The sequence below is a fragment of the Stegostoma tigrinum genome, chromosome 31, assembly GCF_030684315.1.
Source record: "Stegostoma tigrinum isolate sSteTig4 chromosome 31, sSteTig4.hap1, whole genome shotgun sequence".
In the NCBI taxonomy this organism is placed as follows: Eukaryota; Metazoa; Chordata; class Chondrichthyes; order Orectolobiformes; family Stegostomatidae; genus Stegostoma; species Stegostoma tigrinum.
Window position 1 is genome coordinate 25618971 of NC_081384.1, and position 17739 is coordinate 25636709.

General features: G+C 38.7%; 1 protein-coding gene across 1 annotated transcript; it reads left to right on the forward strand.

The window, feature by feature from the left end:
* The first annotated feature begins 744 nt into the window (after positions 1 to 744).
* tmub2 (transmembrane and ubiquitin-like domain containing 2) lies at positions 745 to 15907 on the forward strand. Its single transcript, XM_048560452.1, has 3 exons — positions 745 to 890; positions 6242 to 6862; positions 13622 to 15907. The coding sequence occupies exons 2-3, from the start codon at positions 6264 to 6266 to the stop codon at positions 13971 to 13973; spliced, it is 951 nt and encodes a 316-aa protein (XP_048416409.1). The 5' UTR covers positions 745 to 890; positions 6242 to 6263; the 3' UTR covers positions 13974 to 15907.
* Positions 15908 to 17739: the final 1832 nt, after the last annotated feature.

Genomic DNA, 17739 nt, shown 5'->3' on the forward strand with positions numbered 1-17739 from the left:
GGAAGTACAATTTGTGATCAGTCTGTGTTCTCAGTTAAGCTTATGCAACTGTCATTTTTAATTACTGTCCCCAAGACTTTCTCCCTGCTTCCAAAATATATTAGTTCCTTATTGGGGTACAGATCAATTCATTCTTTGCACAATTACAGAAAACTATTCAGCTCCTCTTAGCTCATCTGCAAATTGAACTCTAAAATTCTCTATTGTAGTACCAATTGGTTCTTAAATGATTAGTTTTGTATCAGTTACTTTTGATTGTGCTCCTTGTAATTCCCCCTTTGCAATTGAGGCTTGGTGAGTGCCCACAAGTAAGTGATGTGTGCAGTAAACATTATGAAGGTATTTGATTCTTGGGGACGCCAACACTGATGCAATCAACATTTATTGTCCGTACTTTGCAGATTGCCAATAGCAACTAGTATTGGGAATTTTAGCTGATTTTCCCCGGTCTGGGCAAGGAGCTTGAAGAAAAGGTTGTTTCCCCACTTTTATTTCTCCTAAACGTTTACTGTGGATCCTGCATCCTGTAAAACATTTCACTTGTGCACATATTTTAAAACTTCTATAAGAAATTGCGTTGTATAACCCTCTGTTTTGTTCATGCAAAGGACCCAAGAGCTGCGCCTCCAAAAGCACAGTTCCCTACTACAGCCGACTGTGATGACGCCACCACGCAGTCCCGTAAGATGGGAGGAGGATGGGGTGACGTGACGTCACAGCCCCTGTGGCGACGGGGCGCAGACCGCGGTGACGTCACGGCGAACGGCGGTCGTGGTGACGGCACGCTGAGTGTGTGTTGATGGTGGCGGAGGTCGGTAGGAATCTGCTGAGCCGACATTTCGCAGGGACTTTGATTCCCAGCTGCCCAGGATCATGGTGTTAGGGGAGAGGTGAGGGGCAGGGAAGGGGGGCCGCTGCGGTGCGAGTTATCTTCTGTGTGCGCGGTTCCTCGGGGTTTGCAGCGGCGGGCTGGGCCCGGCCCGGCCAGGGTGACAGAGGGAGCGGCTCCTCTGGAAGTTGGTGTTTTACTGTGGGCTGAGCAGCGCTGAGGCGGAGCCCTGCTCTCCCAGCAGTGGGCACTGTATTTGGGGGATAATTTCTCTGGCTGTGGAATAGGCAGGGTGAGGAACTCGAGATTTCATGTTCTGCCTTGTCCCCCAGACTGGTTGGTTGGTTGGTAGGTAGTGGGGGGATCTGCAGTAGGGTTTACCAGATTGTACACAACCGTCCAGCCGTGGGGTTTATAGCTCTCTCTGGCAGCTTTCCCAGGGCTAGGCGGCGTGGGCAATGACACGGCCACTGTCTTAGGTGGCATGAAGTCTGTACTGGAACCCAGTGTTCTCAACTCAAGTGGTACAAAGTTAGCAAACTCTAAAATAATCATGGAGAAGTGCTGTGAAAATGTGTTACAACAAGATATCTAGAACTAAAATAGAAATTAACCAAGATAGTTTGTGGTATAATTTATTGCAGTCTCCTGTGGACCGTTCTCAAAACTCTGACCCTCATCCTGGAGTATTTAAGTGAGGAAGAGTTGGTGCATACTACAAAGCAATTATAAAATTTAGTCTGTAGTCATGATGTAAGTTGTACTAAGTACATATTCCTTAACCTCCCAAGACCAAAAAATCTATTTGATTTGATTTGATTTATTATTGTTATATGTACTGGGATGCAGTGAAACATATTGCTTTGTGTGCTATCCAGACAAATCATACCTTGCATAAGTACATAAGGGTTATAAGAGCAATATAATGTTACAGCTAAAGAGAAAGTGCAGAGAAATCTAATGAGAGGTTCATTCATTCTTCTGAAGCTGGAAGAAGCTGTTGTTGAAACTGATGTGTTTTCAAACTTTTGTATCTTCTTCCTGATGGAAGTGGGTGGAATACAGTATAACGGGTGTGAGAGAGTCTTTGATTATGTTGGCTGCTGTTCTGAGGCTGTAGGTAATATAGAGGGAATCATTGGAAGGTTTTCATAATGGACTGGGCTGTGTTCACAACTTTCTTAATTTTTTGCAGTCTTGAGCACAGCAGTTGCCATACCAAGCTGTGACGCATCCAGATAGGTTGCTTTATATGGTGCATCCATAAAAATTGGTAAGAGTCATTGTGGACGTGCTGTATTTACTTACCCTTCTGAGGGAGTAGAGGTTTTGGTGTGCTTTCTTGGTGTGAACCTGGATGAACCAGAGCAGATTACGTACCTAGAGTTTTCTGCTGTCCATACATACAAAAGTAACTTTTAACCCATATGATCATCTGACCTTAATTATGTTTACTTTTTGATTTCCATGAAGATGGACAGTTAATGCTAGATTAGGAGAGCACAGCAGTAGCTAAGTCAACAACCCTTTTATTCATCCTACTAGTCTAATTGGTACTTGAATTGCTTAGCTAGCATAATAAACATTAACCTATGAGATCTCATCCACATCCCACTTGTGGTGTTTAGCATAACTTTACTCGTGAGCATGGTTATTGGCAGAGCCTCTGCAGAGACAATTTATTGGTTCTTTACATGTTTTCCACATTTCATCAATCTCTTACTGATATAAGAAAGGAATGCAACAATCCCACACCCATGATAAATGTGAGAGCTCTAAAGGAAAGATTAATGTGGAGATATGACTTGCTGCATGGTTTATAATGTAGAAATTGAATTGCTTCATACAAAACTGACGTTTTGCCATCTCTAGTTTGTCATTGTGGCTGTGAGGAGAGGGAAGTGTTAAACATGTATGATTTTAATTGTTTTGACTTGAGAAATGTTATTAAAATATGTTAATACATCTGTTCAGATTATTGTTGTTATCAAGCCCATTTTATGTCTTTTATTGAAGTGGAAATGTATTTGAACAGCTCAGTTCACTTATTCCAATATCAGATATGCAGCTACTTTGATTATTACTAATAATAGAGCCAGAGAGTAATTATGCTATTCGCTTCAAAGTAAGACTATGGATCACAGCAGTTGCTGAAGCCCCAGCAGTTTAATAAAAGGTATGTTCTGTGGTCCACTTTGTGTAAAGGGATGAAATGTTGATTTGTGATGTTAATTGATTTTTTAAAAAAATTAAAATTTGATTGACAACTCTCTGTCCAGCATTTTAATAGAGATGTCTACTTATATTATTTTAAGAGTATTTCTTCATTAAAATAGCATATGGAGCAATGTCATAGAAATGTGTTAAAGTCTTTTCCTGGTTACTACCAACTATTCCCAGACTAGGTTAACTGTGATTGCCAGCATGAATATTTTAAATGTAAAGAAGGATAACTATCAAGACAAACTTAGAGGATTTTATTGGTGACTTTTAACAGGGCACAGTACTGCCAGGGCAGACACTGAAATTTAACAGATTTGAAGAGAGGAAGTCCAACTGTGGTGTACATGGATTGTGACAACAAATTCAAAGTAAAGAGGCGGTTGGTAAATAGGGCAATAACAGAGGCTCAAGGGATCCTATGGAGCATGGTGAAGCTGGGCATCATGAAATACATGAGATAAGAGCTGTTCAACGTGTCAGAAAGCATTGGGCCAAATGACTGTGTGCTAGGTAAAGGTTTTGAGAAAAATAAGCAAAATAGTATGCCCTGGGGAGGAGACTGACAGCTGAATAATTGGCAACAATTTAGGTTAAGAAATCCATGAGTTCTCCATATTAATGAGTTCAAGTCTTTAAAGATTAGCTAATAGTACACTTTGAAGGTTTGAATTATCGTAAATTAGGGGTAGGAGAAGGTCCCTTAGGTCGACAGTTTGAAAAGCATTGAAATTGGAGATGTTGATGTTAGGAGGACAATATTTTTGATCACTTTAAGACTCTTTATTTAAACACTTCTAAGTGAGATAAATTAGAAACTAAAGAAAAAGCTGTTTCTGCTGGTACTTTGGTTACTGGATTGTTCCCATTGTCTCTAGTGGATTGAAGTGGAAAGTGATATAGGTTGCATTACAGCTTTGCAGAGTATTTGGTGCAATTCTGGGCACCACACTTAAGCATAGATATTTGGGCTTGGATGAGTGCAGCACTTATTCACCAGAATAATGTAGTGGCTAATGTTATATTATGAGGATAGATTGCATAAATTTTATATTTGTTTTTCCTTGCATATAGAAAATCAAGGTGTGGTCTAATTTAATAGTGTTTAAGGTGATTTGAGGGATTTGATGGGACAAATAGAAAACTATTTCCATTGGTGAGAGAGTATAGAAGAAGGTGGTACAGCCTGAAAATTAGATTTATGCAGTCCCAGGGTGACATCAAGAAGTACTTTATCACACAATGGGTAGTGGAAATCTGGAGCACATTCCTTCAACAAACACTTTTGAGAGCAGGTCAGTTGAAAATGTCAAAATTAAGATGTCTGAAAGCTAGGAGTTTGTGGTTGTATTTCAGATAGGCTCATTCTGATACTTTGGCAGTTCTGCATTAAGGTCTGAGATGACATGGTTTAGAGCTGAATGAACACAGCAGGCCAGGCAGCATCAGAGGAGCAGGAAAGCTGACGTTTCGGGTCTGATCCTTCTTCAGAAAAGATTCCTGAAGAACGGTCCAGAGCCGAAACGTCAGCATTCCTGCTCCTCTGCTGCTTGGCCTGGAGTTCGTCCAGCTCTGCGCCTTACCATCTCAGATTCTCCAGGGTTGGCAATTGCCACTATCTCTGCATTAAGGTCTGAAGTGTTCAAAGTGTCTGCTATGGCACAGTAAAAGATGAAAATTTGAGTGGAGGCTATTGAATATTGTTTCCACTGTCAACTAACAACTGCTTACAGAAGATACAACTACAAAGTCTTAACTGTACCTATCAGATTCCAGTATATTCCATCGCTGGGTAATTGAGATTAATGTTGGAGAACCTGAGACGGAATTGACCTCCATTCTGAAATCTCTACGTTCATTGTAATTCAGACATAAAGATATTAAATTGGAAGAGTTAAGCTATTGTAACGTACAATAGTATAGGAAAGCAGTCAACCTGTAACTCTTTAGAAATAATGGGAACTGCAGATGCTGGAGAATCCAAGACAACAAACTGTGAAGCTGGATGAACACAGCAGGCCAAGCAGCATCTCAGGAGCACAAAAGCTGACGTTTCGGGCCTAGACCCTTCCCAAAACATCAGCTTTTGTGCTCCTGAGATACTGCTTGGCCTGCTGTGTTCAACCAGCTTCACACTTTGTTAACCTGTAACTTTTTATCTTGGGGGTGGCCTAATTTGGTAAGGAAAACAACATTTAGACAAGCCCACCAACTATGTTAATTGCTTTCTAATCTGGTGATTTGGTAATTCCAAATGGAGAGCTCGGCACAAGGCCACAAACAAAATGGAAATATTTTCAGAGGTACAGCTTTGCAAGCTCTCCTACAGATTTATATTGTTTCCGAAAGTAAAGCTACTTCTCTCTCCATACCGTGCAACTGTTTCTGTCAATTTTTAAAAACAATCAGTTTGCACATGTGATACTACATTATTTATTCATCTGTGGCTTAGTAGTTCCTAAGACCTTTTTGTCTCGCGCTCTTTCAGGTCTTAGCAATCTCTACCAATGTTAGGATATATGGTTCTCTTTGACTTGGTCAAGATACACATCAGCCACAAGCTATCCCGTGCCATAATTTACAATATCTTTCCAAGCCACTGTTAATTTCTTGAGCCATGCCTTGGAAGTTGGTTGTTAAAATTTTTGAATGATGTTTATTATTGCACTGTTGCTCTTCTGTCACATCAAATATGACCTTGACCTCTCTCTCACTCTCCTATATTGATACCATTTTGTTTATGCTTTGGTTTAGAATTTTTATTGTGTATAGTAATTGCTGCCACCTTATTCAAAAATAAAATGTTTTGCAAAAATTGATCCTCTGCTTTTAGTGGGAGAAAAATCAAGCAACATGGTAAAGCATTTTCTTTGTCTTTTCTATCTGATTTTTGTTATACACTAATTCAATTTCTGTATTTTGTCAATTCCAGTAAATTGCCTAACTTGTCTTAACTCTTGCTTAAATCTGATAATTGAACATTTTTTATTCCCACTTTGCTATTTTGTTTACATTGCTTATTTTAAATTATTGGAGAACTTGAATTTTACTTAATTGTCAGGAGTAGCTTGCAGTTAAATTGGTGAACAGCAAAACATATTTGTACATTAAAGTTCCTCATTGGTGCTGAGGATGGCAAGAAACTGTTATTATCAGGCTATACCATTACTGACTATTTTCATTTTCTTTTAGTATTTTTGAGAAATCCCTATAAATGGACAGCACCACCATGACATTTATCGAAGGAGTTGGTGATGAAGTTACAGTTCTGGGTGGAATAGTTCTCCTGGTACTGGCACTTGTTCTTGCCTGGCTCTCCACTCATGTTGCTGATCACAGTGATCAAATATTTGGGACCATTGTTACAACTGCAAACTCATCGTTTGTGGGTCTAAACAGTGTAGAGAGGTATGTGGCAAATACGGCAACCCCCGAAGCAGATGAAGCCCAGTCAGCTGCTGCACCTGTTGAACAGAAACCAGAGGAAGAAGGCGATTCTGGGATGGGAGCATCACATGGAAATAATGGACCCACAAGTGAGCAGGTGCCAGTTGAAGGGGCTTCCAATTTAACCGATTCGAGTCTCGATCCTCTCTTGAACATACAGGGTTTACGCAAGAGAGCATCAACCAGTGCAATTAGCACTGGAGAAGGACTGGACCGGGCAGTGCTGGAGAACTGTAATGTTCACCCTCGTACAGTGGATAGTGGTGAGACGGGCGAAGGGCAAATTAAGGTGCGGCTGAAGTTTTTAAATGATACTGAAGAGGTTGCACGAGTGAAACCAGATGATACCATTGGGTTTCTGAAGAGGTAAGATATTTGTATGTTAAGATTGTTCAGAGATTTTAAAAGCTGTCTTGTTGCAGTTTACTATCAGGTTCTCTTAAATGCCAAATTATAATGTTCATTTTTAAAATGTCAACTAAATTTTTTTTGCTAAAGTTTTATTTTGCAGTATCATAATTTGAAATATTTGGAAGTGAAGCAAATATAAGCTTTAAAGTATTGCTACTACTATAATCTGCTGGCTGTGGGTGCAATTCGGTTCTATAAATGTAGCAGCAGTCATCTGAGTTGCCAAAGACCCTGGAACTTGTTTGGTTTCATGTAGCAAGTATGATCTGCCATAGCAACTGTTGTTCTTGGGGATTGCATCTCACCATCCTTGTTCTTGAAACATTTCAATGGTGCTGAGACCTCAAAGACAATCACAGGCTTGGTGATACCAAATGGAGAGCTCTGCACTCTGAGAGCCACAAACAAAATGGAAATGTTTTCAGAGGTGGAGTTCTGCAAGTTCTCCTACATATTTATGTTTGTCCTTCAGAAAAGCCAGCAAAATTAACCAGAACTTGCCACAAGCAGTTCTGTGGGTCCACAGCTATAGCTGCCTTGAATATGTTGATTCTCTGTATTTGAGCAGTTGAAAATTCTAATGCACTTCACTTGCAAATAATCTATCAAGTGTGTACAAATCAAGTTCTTCAAGACAGAAACATTTTCCTCAGATATGGAGTACCAACATCTGGACCTGGGTTGCAATTTCATCTTTTTTAAAAGCTAACTCCAGTACTGTATTTACACAGTACATCAGTCACAGTTAACAGGGACGTTGGTGTTGTTCCGTAAACTTCCTAAGGTTCTGAAGATGTCTTGGGCCAAGTTTTTTTTTAATATTAGTCAAATTGCAAATTTGATAGATTTAAGTAAGTGGAAATCAAGGAGTGATTGTCTTGTGGTTGGAGTCCTAGCTATCAGGGGAGTTCTACTACTGTCCTAACCCCAAACAGATTGATCTTTTTAATCAATGACTATTCATTTATGATTGCAGAGTGTTCAGTACCATTCATAACTTCTCAGATCTTGAGGCAGTCTGTGCCCACAGGCAGCAAGACCTGTACAGCATTCAGGCTTAGGTTGATGAGTAACAAGCAGCATTGGACACCACACAAGTATCAAGCAATGACTATCTTCGACAAGACAGTGTTTAACCATTCCCTTTGCATTCAAGGGCATTACCATCACTGAATACTCCACTATCAAAGCAATTGGGAATGGGGGATGGGAGTGGGGCTGTAGTATTGGTGGACCATTGACCAGAAACTGAACTGGACCAGCCACTTGAATACAGTGTCTATTCTGCAGTGAATAACTCATCTGATTCCCAGTTCCTGTCCAGAATCTACCAGGTGCAGTTTGGGAGTGGAATGGATTACTCACTAATTGTCTAGGTCAGTGTTGTTCCAAGAACAGTCCAGAATCTTGATTGTAATCCACTTGAATGTGGACTGGATGCTAATGTTAAATGTTCATTCCTTCCAGCACTGGTTCACAGAGGCAATTGCATATACAATCTGCAGGATTCACTGCAGCAACCTATCAAGACTCTTTTGTCGGCCCCATTCAAACCTGCAATTTGTAACACCTAGAAGAACAAGGACAAAAGATGTATGGGAACATCACCACTTAAAAGTTCCCCTCCAAGCCACGTTTTACCCTTGAACTATATCATTGTCCCTCACTGTCACTCGCTCAAAATTCTGGAACTCCCATTCAAACAGTGCTATGGGTGCACCACAATTACGCAGTTCAAGTCCCATACTAAAAGAGCATTTAGAATGTGGGTGGCCTTCCAATTGACATTCCTATTGCACAAACAAACGTTTTTTTTAAAAAACACCTGCCATCAGGACATTAATGAGATGGTCAGAATAGCTCTGTGTAAGTCAGACAAAGATACTGAGGTAGGTGCCATGTCACCAAAGTTTTAAACTGTTAAAGCATTTGTCCAAGACCACTGACTGGATGCATTCAAGAAGCCCAACCCTCTTGGTCTCTATATCCGATATCACATGGACATTTCATGGCCATTCTCTGGAGACCCAACATGGGGAATCTTTGTTACCTTTCAGAGCAAATTGGAGGTACATTGTTGCAAATACGCCTGATAAACCAAACACTGAGCTTATCTCTGCATTTGAGGATTGTGGTGCAGAAAGTCTTTTGACTTACAAATGTCTGACCTGCAAACACTCCTAGTTATGAATGCAGTCCCATACAGAAGTGTAATTTAAAAGATTCGACATATGAACATTTTGTATACTTATGCACTGCTATTTCATGTTATCCTACAATGTTGTCTGACTTCCGTACACATTTACTTGCAATGGACTCATGAATCCATTCGCAACTCTGGGAACATCTCTCTGGAAAGGTTGCAACACAGCATGGAATGTTGGTCCCAGCTTCCTGTTCCCTGTCCGGTTTATTATTTTTCTCTCCACCGTCAAAAATCTGACTCAATTTGCATTCTTCCTGCTTTAATTAGCAAGTATAAATTTTTGAATCTATAATTAATTGAGGTTTTTAATGTCACTGTAGAGATGGGGTGGTGCACTGCATTGTAAAATGATTGCTAGAGTATTAATTCAATTGACCCAGGGTAGTAATTTGGGGATTTGGGATGAATCCCACCATGGCAGCTGGAATTTAAATTCAATAAAAATGGAGAGTGTCTAATGATGGCCATGAGACCTTTGTTGATTATTATTAAAAAAAACCATCTGGCTCACTAAATTCCTAACAGAAGGAAACTGCTATCTTAACTGATCTGGCTTACATGTGACTAGACCCACAGCTATGTGGTTGACTCATAATTGCCCTCTGGGCAATAAGGTTTAATGCTCGCTTAGCCTACGATGCCCACATCCCGTGAATGAATTTAAATTTTTTAAAAAAAATTATACTTCTGTCTTTGGAAGTTCTCAGCTCTGATTGTTGAATAAGAACCGTCAACTTTTGCATATGAGGGGTTTTACACGAGCATATACCAAACTTGCCTTTGAATCTGGATACATTCTAGAAGCTGAAGTTCACTTGGCCAAGAGTGAAGATTTAATAAGATGAGGTAATAAAATTGTTTGTGAGTTTTGCAAATAATTACGCTTCAGCATCCTGTTTCACTTAATTTCTTAGGCAATTAGCGTGTGCACACAATTTCAATCATTGTTGCATAACAGCAGTCATGATACTTGAAAAGTAATGTGTTAGCTGAGAAACACTTTACGATGTGCTGAGGGTACAAACGATGGTATATAAATGTAAGTTCGTTCATTCTTTCTAAAGAAGAGAGATTCAGATTGGCTTCATATAATTGAGGTAATTTGTTCATGAGATTTACTGATTGCACTGAACTGTGAAAACACGTTATTTTTAATGTGATTATTCAGCTGTGATACTCTGGGAAGTTTAATTCCCTAGACCATAGTAACTATCTCTCCCAGTGAACTATAAATCTACTTTCTAAGTATTGCTGCAGCTAAACTACAGCTGTGACATATATCCTTATTTACGTGATTAGCTTTTCGGATCGCTTTAGCAGAAGACTATATAGACAGAAATTCAAAAGCTGTAGCCTGTGTCCTTGTCAGCTAAAAGCTGCTCTTTGTTTTGAAGCCTAATTGAGGAAAGTATTTTCAAACGATTTTGGAAATTGTTCGTTATCAACACACTCCAGAGCATGCCGCATCTCTCCCATACCAAGAACTGCAGATATTTGCAAAAATACTGTTTTCTGGCCCCCCCACCTTGTCCAGTGTCCTTTTTGTCAGTCACTATTTCAAAGCTGATAAAGCAGATTTTTTTTCTCTTGGTCCTGTAACTAAATATGCTATCGACAGTCAGGTTACATCAGATAGTCATAAGGCAGCTGGAGATAAAACCTTTGCAGAGTGTGGACTCTAAATACTTTGTGAACAGGTTGAGATCCAAGCGGTTTTCAAAGTAAGAGTTTGGCTTTTATAATGCAGCCTATCATTATCTCTTGTCACAAGCTGCTATCTATACAGTATGCAGTACTGCCTTGAAGTGTAGCCACTTTTGCTACGGAGGTGAATCACTAAGTCATTTTGTGTAAAAATGAAGACCTACAAGCAACAATGAGACAAAAAACGATGGTTGATTTGAATGGTGTTGATTGAAGGAATACTAATAGAACTGTCAACTGTTTGAGTAATGCTTTGCAACTTTAGTTCAATGGAAGTTAATCAGTAAAGCAGATGGGCTGGACTTTAACATCTTACCCAAGGCTTGCATGTCTGACCATGCAGCATTCTCTAATTATTGCATGAGTGAAAATGGATACACCCATCTGTTAAAATTGGCAGACCTTATTATTGTATTGGACTTGTATGTCTCCTGCTATTATGAAATAGACTGACAAAGTGTTAGTTAATTTATTCTGCATTATTGTCTAAATTGCTGGGTTAGGAAGCAAAGAAAAATGTTGTTCCATTAGCTAACTACAGTGACCTGGCAGCCTTGTTGGGAGACTGTACATAGAATGACACTTCCTAAAAGCAGTGTTTTGATCTGTTGACCAAAATGAGCTTTTGTTCTCTAGATAGCAAAAGTCTTTCAGTGATGTTCGCTAGTGTCTTCACGATTTTTAAAAAAATACAGTTGGAACATTGTACTGTATTGATTTTAATTGGGCATTTAAATGTCTGTCCTGGGTAGAAAAAGGAAGACCTGCCAGAATTCTGCCCTTGAAACGGTCTCCTGATCCTTGCTAGATAACTTCTCTATCTAGGGCAGTGAACCAGGCTGTGATCAGACTATCTCGTGTGACCATTGGAAGTGTGTCTCAGCTTCTGGAATGGAAGGAGATATTTGTAGAGGATGAGGAATTGAACTGATCTTTGGGAGAGGGTTCTATTCTGCCCAGACTGTGTATGTATCTCTCATGATACTTTTGAGAAGAGTTTATGATTTAATCCATGGATTTGCATGATAAAAGCTAATTCATCCATGCAAATTAAGTAAGCTTCCTTGCTTTTAGTGTAGAGAGACTGTTTGGTATTCTGGGATTTCTTTCAGACGCCTTCTGAATCAGGACATTCGTATTTCTATCAATTTTCCAGAATTGAAATACCCAGTAAGAAACTGTTGCACCAAATTAGAAATGGCTCAGGTCCATTTCTCAGTCCTTCATGCATAACATGAAGTATTTTATTAGCATTTGAAAAGAAAACTTGTTTCCCAGTACCCTTGCATGTTTTCTATTAATGTTAAATGTCTCATTCAATTGGTGCAGTTTCCTGATCCTCATTCCCTATTGTTTTATACTTTACATTCTAATTGTAGTGAATTGATCCTAGTGGTTCCTTGTTGCTTGAAGCCATCAAAGGTTCCTGTGCCCTTGTTTTTTCATCATTGATTATATTATTAATTGCGGTATATTTAATTCACATTTTTAGTAACAAATTGGTGGTGAATTCTAGCTGTAATTGATGTTGAGTAAAAATCTGTATAATAACAGAACATCATAATTGACTTTGCTTATTGTTTCAAAATTATTTGAAATAATTACCCATTTCGAGCACTAATTTCACTGTCAGAATATTGCGAGAGCATGAAATGAAAGATAATTTATAGAAAACCTTTAATGTCGTTAAACTCAAGCACTTATTATTTGAGGAACATCTTACAGATTGATCCAAACTCTCTTGCCATTGTGTTGGCAACAACTTTTGCTAATAACATAAAGCTACTGGAAATGGGAGAATGTGAATTTATTGCAGCTTCTTTTAAACTCCTAAGCAAACAAGTCAGTTTCTTGATATTGTGGTGAGTGATGCCCTTTAAGTTAACAATGCTAGCCAGGTCAACAGATCAATGCATTAGACATCTTCACGCATATAGGAATTCTAAATGTCAAATATTGGAAGCTATGTCAAGAATTGTGGAAATAGATTCCTTATACTCATTGATTGAAAGATAGGAACAATCGAAGAGTGTAACTTCATTTCTTGTTGGTCTGGGGGAACTTGGGCTTGAGTGAGATTAAAAGTAGTGAATATTAAAAATAAGGACAAGTTAGAGCAGTGACTGCAAAACCACCCAAATTAAATTATTCTCAAGTTACTTGGTATTTTATTCAACAATTAAATTCTTAATAAGATCACAGTGAATATGGCTCTTCCCATGCTGAGGGGATTTAATGTTCTAAATCTGAAACCTGCTCCTTAGCTGCTTATTTGGCAGCAGAAGCTAGATCAATTGATTCTGATGTTAAATCATGTAATTAAGCCATAGAGATCAGGAAGATGTGCCAACATTATATTCCAGTCTTTGTTCAGCTAGTTGATCACAATTGGGATAACAGAAGCTGCTGTTGTCCTTTTCACTGACCTAGTGAGAGCTTTTTACTGCTCTCTGGCAACCAACCACTCTTCTCCAATCCCACTTCTTGAACGTGTCATGTGTGGACACTATCTAGATGACTACTGTTTGGATGGGAGCACAGGCAGTAAGCAAAGTACACAAGAGTGCTTGTTCTCTATGGAACCAACTTCACATTAGGAAATCAGAAACTGCGGGTGGTAGAGAGCAATATAATGGAAACAGGAAGTATCTGTTATAGTCAAGTATAGATTTTTCATGTCACCAAAGCTAATATGCTGTCTAACCTCTCTTTATTCCTATTTAGCATTTATTAAAATTATTCTAATTTTCTGTCTGATTTGTTTCTTCCTATTTCTTTCCATGTGTCCCCTTTCTCTCTCCTAGCAAGTACTTCCCAGGGCAAGAGCAACAAATGAAGTTAATTTACCAGGGCCAGCTTCTGCAAGACCATTCCCGCACTCTTGGCTCCCTGAACATCACTGATAATTGTGTGATCCACTGTCACATTTCGCAGACTTCTTCATCCCCCAGCCCTGCTGTGTCCTCTGTGGTGGAACAGAACCAAACTGCCCTTAACGTTGGCAATCTAATGATCCCAGTTTTTGTCATCATGCTTGCTGTAGTCTGGTACTACCGCATCAACTATCGCCAGTTCTTCACTGCACCAGCCACAGTTTCGCTGGTTGGTGTTACAGTTTTCTTCAGTTTTCTCGTGTTCGGCATTTATGGTCGGTAAAGGCACAGTGATGTATTCTCATTCATCTTGATCATTGCTTATCCAGCCCAACTGAATGTGGTGTCAATGTTGAAATAAGATGTGATGTGGAACCGGTGATTTTTTTTTTAAAAAAAAAAGGGGATCCAGCTTGGCACTGACTTTTGAGTACCATGCTGTTGGCAGTTAGTAGCATTTAACGTTATAAATTTAAACAAAACCTAGCTAGAACAATGATCACTTATAATTTTAAGCAGAGTTTGAAATTGAGACTTTTACTGTTGATTTATAAAAGGGTAAGATTACATTGAACCAAATTGTTCATATGATCAAATCCTGATAAATGCAAAGCAAATTTGCCTCCCAAAAAAATCTAAGGATCCCTAAGTATAGAAGATTGGATCTTGCATTCAATGAAGATTAAACTGCCAATATGAAGATGCAAGTTTTATGCTCTGATTTATTATCCTTGACTATCAGAAATATCCAAGCCCCCGTGGTATTGAGGATTTCCCATAGTGCCAGTGAATGGAAATTTGACGTGCGTTAAACATGCATTTATCCAAGCACCACTATATTTACAATATCACTAGTCAACTTGTAAACTTTTTCTAAGGAGATCAGTGTCTCCATGTTAAAGTTAACATTAAAAAAAGTCAATAATTGCACCAAGAAATAAAACTTTGTTACGTGGACAAAGAAACTGTATGTTGTTACAGTGGTCTTCAAAAATTAGGGAGATGGAGACATATTTAAAAGGTGTCTTCTTTCTTGTCCACAACCACTCAATGCCATTATTTGTGGCAGTCGGCAAAGGAGCTCAGCGGATGATCAATTCTACAAGTTTTACCCCCTGGTTTTTTGAATGTCAGGCTATGTAATATTTACATGATTTTTTATAATTGCTTGATCATGTTAAGATGCAGCAACCATTGTATTTGCATAACTGTATTAAAATATGTCCAGTCTATGGTTTGTTCCATGACTGCTTTCCTGATATCATGTTATCCTAAAATCACACACTTGCAGTTAAAAGTCGGAGTCTGAAAGGGAAGCTGGCAGTGAACAAATTAGACCGCCTTATAGGGAAGTTCTACAACCAGAAAACAGCAGCAGATATTTTTAGAAAGTGGTCCGGTGGACAATGGGAGAACTTGTTTCATAACTGGAAGTTTTACAAAGAAATCACCACTGCAAACTGAGAAACATGGCATAAACTTTAAGAATACAACAGCGGCAGAGAGCCTGGTGGAATATCACTTACCAATTTCAAATCCACAGGTTTAGAATTGTGAAAAGGTGCAATTCACCAAATTTGCTGATTGTTAGGTGTTATAGTTGCATCTCAGTTTCATTGAGTCTGTAGTCAAACATGAATTACAGCAAAGATTTCCTCAATTTTCTATCAGTACTGCACAGGCTTCACAAAGGCTTCAAAGAGATAGCTGCTTGTTTTGGAATTATTTTCAATAGAGAATCAAGGCTCTGGCATAAGCCTAACGTAGAGGTAGGAAAAGTAAGGTTGAACATTTGGGAAAGAGAAAATACAATGGTGGATTACCTCTGAACAGTAGGGAACCTGAAGGAAAAGGAGTGTAACGGACAAAGTAAGAAGTCTGATGCGGGGTGGGGGAAATGAGTTGGCGAACCCCAAAATATATATAAGCATCCAGGCTCTAGAGGGAATATGTTGAGTACCTTTAAAGGAATTCAATGTAGTGAATACCTCCAAAAAGGAATTGTTAATACCTCTGCTGCTTTTATAACTTTTCAAAAATTTTGTGCCTTTTGTGATTTTAAAATATTGCTGTTTATTTTCAGATCTGTAGAACAGGCCTGCATTGTGCTGTAAGAGGGCATTGGGATATTGGGTTTAAAATCTGTAACATCTCTGAAATGTTCTCCCTTTGTTTCGCAATAACAGCTCATTGAATGTAATAAAAGACTGAAACTTTCTGGATTACTGTTCATTTATTTACATGCATGATACAAGGAATTGATACTGATTCAGTACAAGGAGGGGACTGAGCTTGAGTGGAGACAGCATGCAGGTGAGAATTCATTTGTCTCCAACTGAAAAAAGATGACATTACATACATCTAATTTGCCTGTGTTGCTTCCCTAATTTACCCTTCAATGATTTTAATTTCCTGTAGAAAGCAACTATATTGTTTCATAAATTCAGTTAATAAATATCTATTTTGGTAAACCCCATAGCTCCTAAAGCTAATTCTCAAAATCCCGGGTTGCAAAATAACAATACCGCTTAGGATATTTAACTTTGTTTTTGTGTACAGTTTTTAATAAATATTTGTTTAACTATGACTATGCTCCATAATCTCCATGAACAAAAACAAAATATATATTTAAAGGATTTTGACTCGCTATTTTTACTAAGTGAGAGAAAAATTCTTTCATCTAACCTCATCCAAGGTTGTTTTTTGTCAGCCTTGCTTGAGACATTGTACAATTGTCCTAATTTTGCAACAGAAGTGTTTAAAAACCCTTTTAACTGAATGAAGCAAACTGATGATATAAAGACCTGGACCAATTTTTCTATAGTTTACATGAAACACTAATTGTTTTGAAAATAAAAATGTGACTTGATGTCACTTCTATTGTCAGTATCATACAGCCTTAAACATTCCCATACTGCCTCTGCAGCATAATTTATACACCTATTAGGGATTAAATATGGTGGTGTATTTCAAGGAAAGACATGAACACTGAAAAGGTGGATTGCCAGGCACACCCCATAAGTGATGCAAATGACAGCAAAGTCTCACTGATCAGGGTAGGTTACTGCAAGAAACAAGCTTTTCAGTGCAGTTAGTGTATGCTGGTGTTAAGACCCTGTATGAGCACTATTCCTCTCCTGTTCATTTATCGACCTAGTTTTCCTCATAAAATATGCCTTTATTTGTTACGTGTATTAGTGAGTACCATATTCTAAGACTTTTTATTTTAAAAAGTCCCAAATTCCCTTTGGACTTATTCACTTAGTACAATGTCTTTAATGGTTGTGATTCAGTGCAAATGAGCAGAGTGAGGGTCAATGTGGAGGCCCCTGTCAAAAAAAATTGCACACACAAAGTTGCAAGCAATATATTTGCATTATTCTCATTATCAGTACCCCATGCAGAAAAACAATAAGGATGATATTTGAAGCGATGCAACTATTCACCATAAAACACCAACTTCATAAGACTAGAAATACAAAGTATCACATTTGCTTATTGGAATGGTAGTGGTGTGTTTTTGGTGCCAAGTACAGCACTGCCAACAACAAACTTGATCCACAGCAGGTTAGATGTATAAGTCCTCAAAATACATTGTGACTTTGCCACTGCCTGCCAGAAATAAATTATTTTAGCTAGTTGTAGCACGGGAATCTAAAGTATTCAGCACGGTCAATCGTTTAGGACCGAGAGGAGTTCTTAAGAGTTCTAAATCTTTGGAATTCTCCAACCAAGGATTATGGAAGCTTCATCATTGAGTACCATTTAAGCCTTGGAGAAGCAGATTTTTGCTTGCTGAAGATGGTGAATGAGGTAATAAATAGACTGTGTGCCTTGGATGTTTCAAGTTGCTTGCCTGGCCTGCAACACCAAAAAGACTCAAATAGAGAGTATATCATCACACCTCTGCCTTGACCTGCTTTTATAGCCACAGTATTTATAAGGCTGGTTCTGTTTCTGGTCAATTAATCTCCCAGGCTGTTGATAGGGGAATCCTCCCTGATGGTGCCATTGAATGTCAAGAGATTGTTGGAGATGATCATTTCTTG

Coding starts and splice junctions, on each gene's coding strand:
- tmub2 (XM_048560452.1), top strand. CDS start 6,264: ATGGACAGCACCACCATGACATTTATCGAAGGAGTTGGTGATGAAGTT. Junction 6,863..13,621: donor ACCATTGGGTTTCTGAAGAG/GTAAGATATTTG, acceptor TCTCTCTCCTAG/CAAGTACTTCCCAGGGCAAG.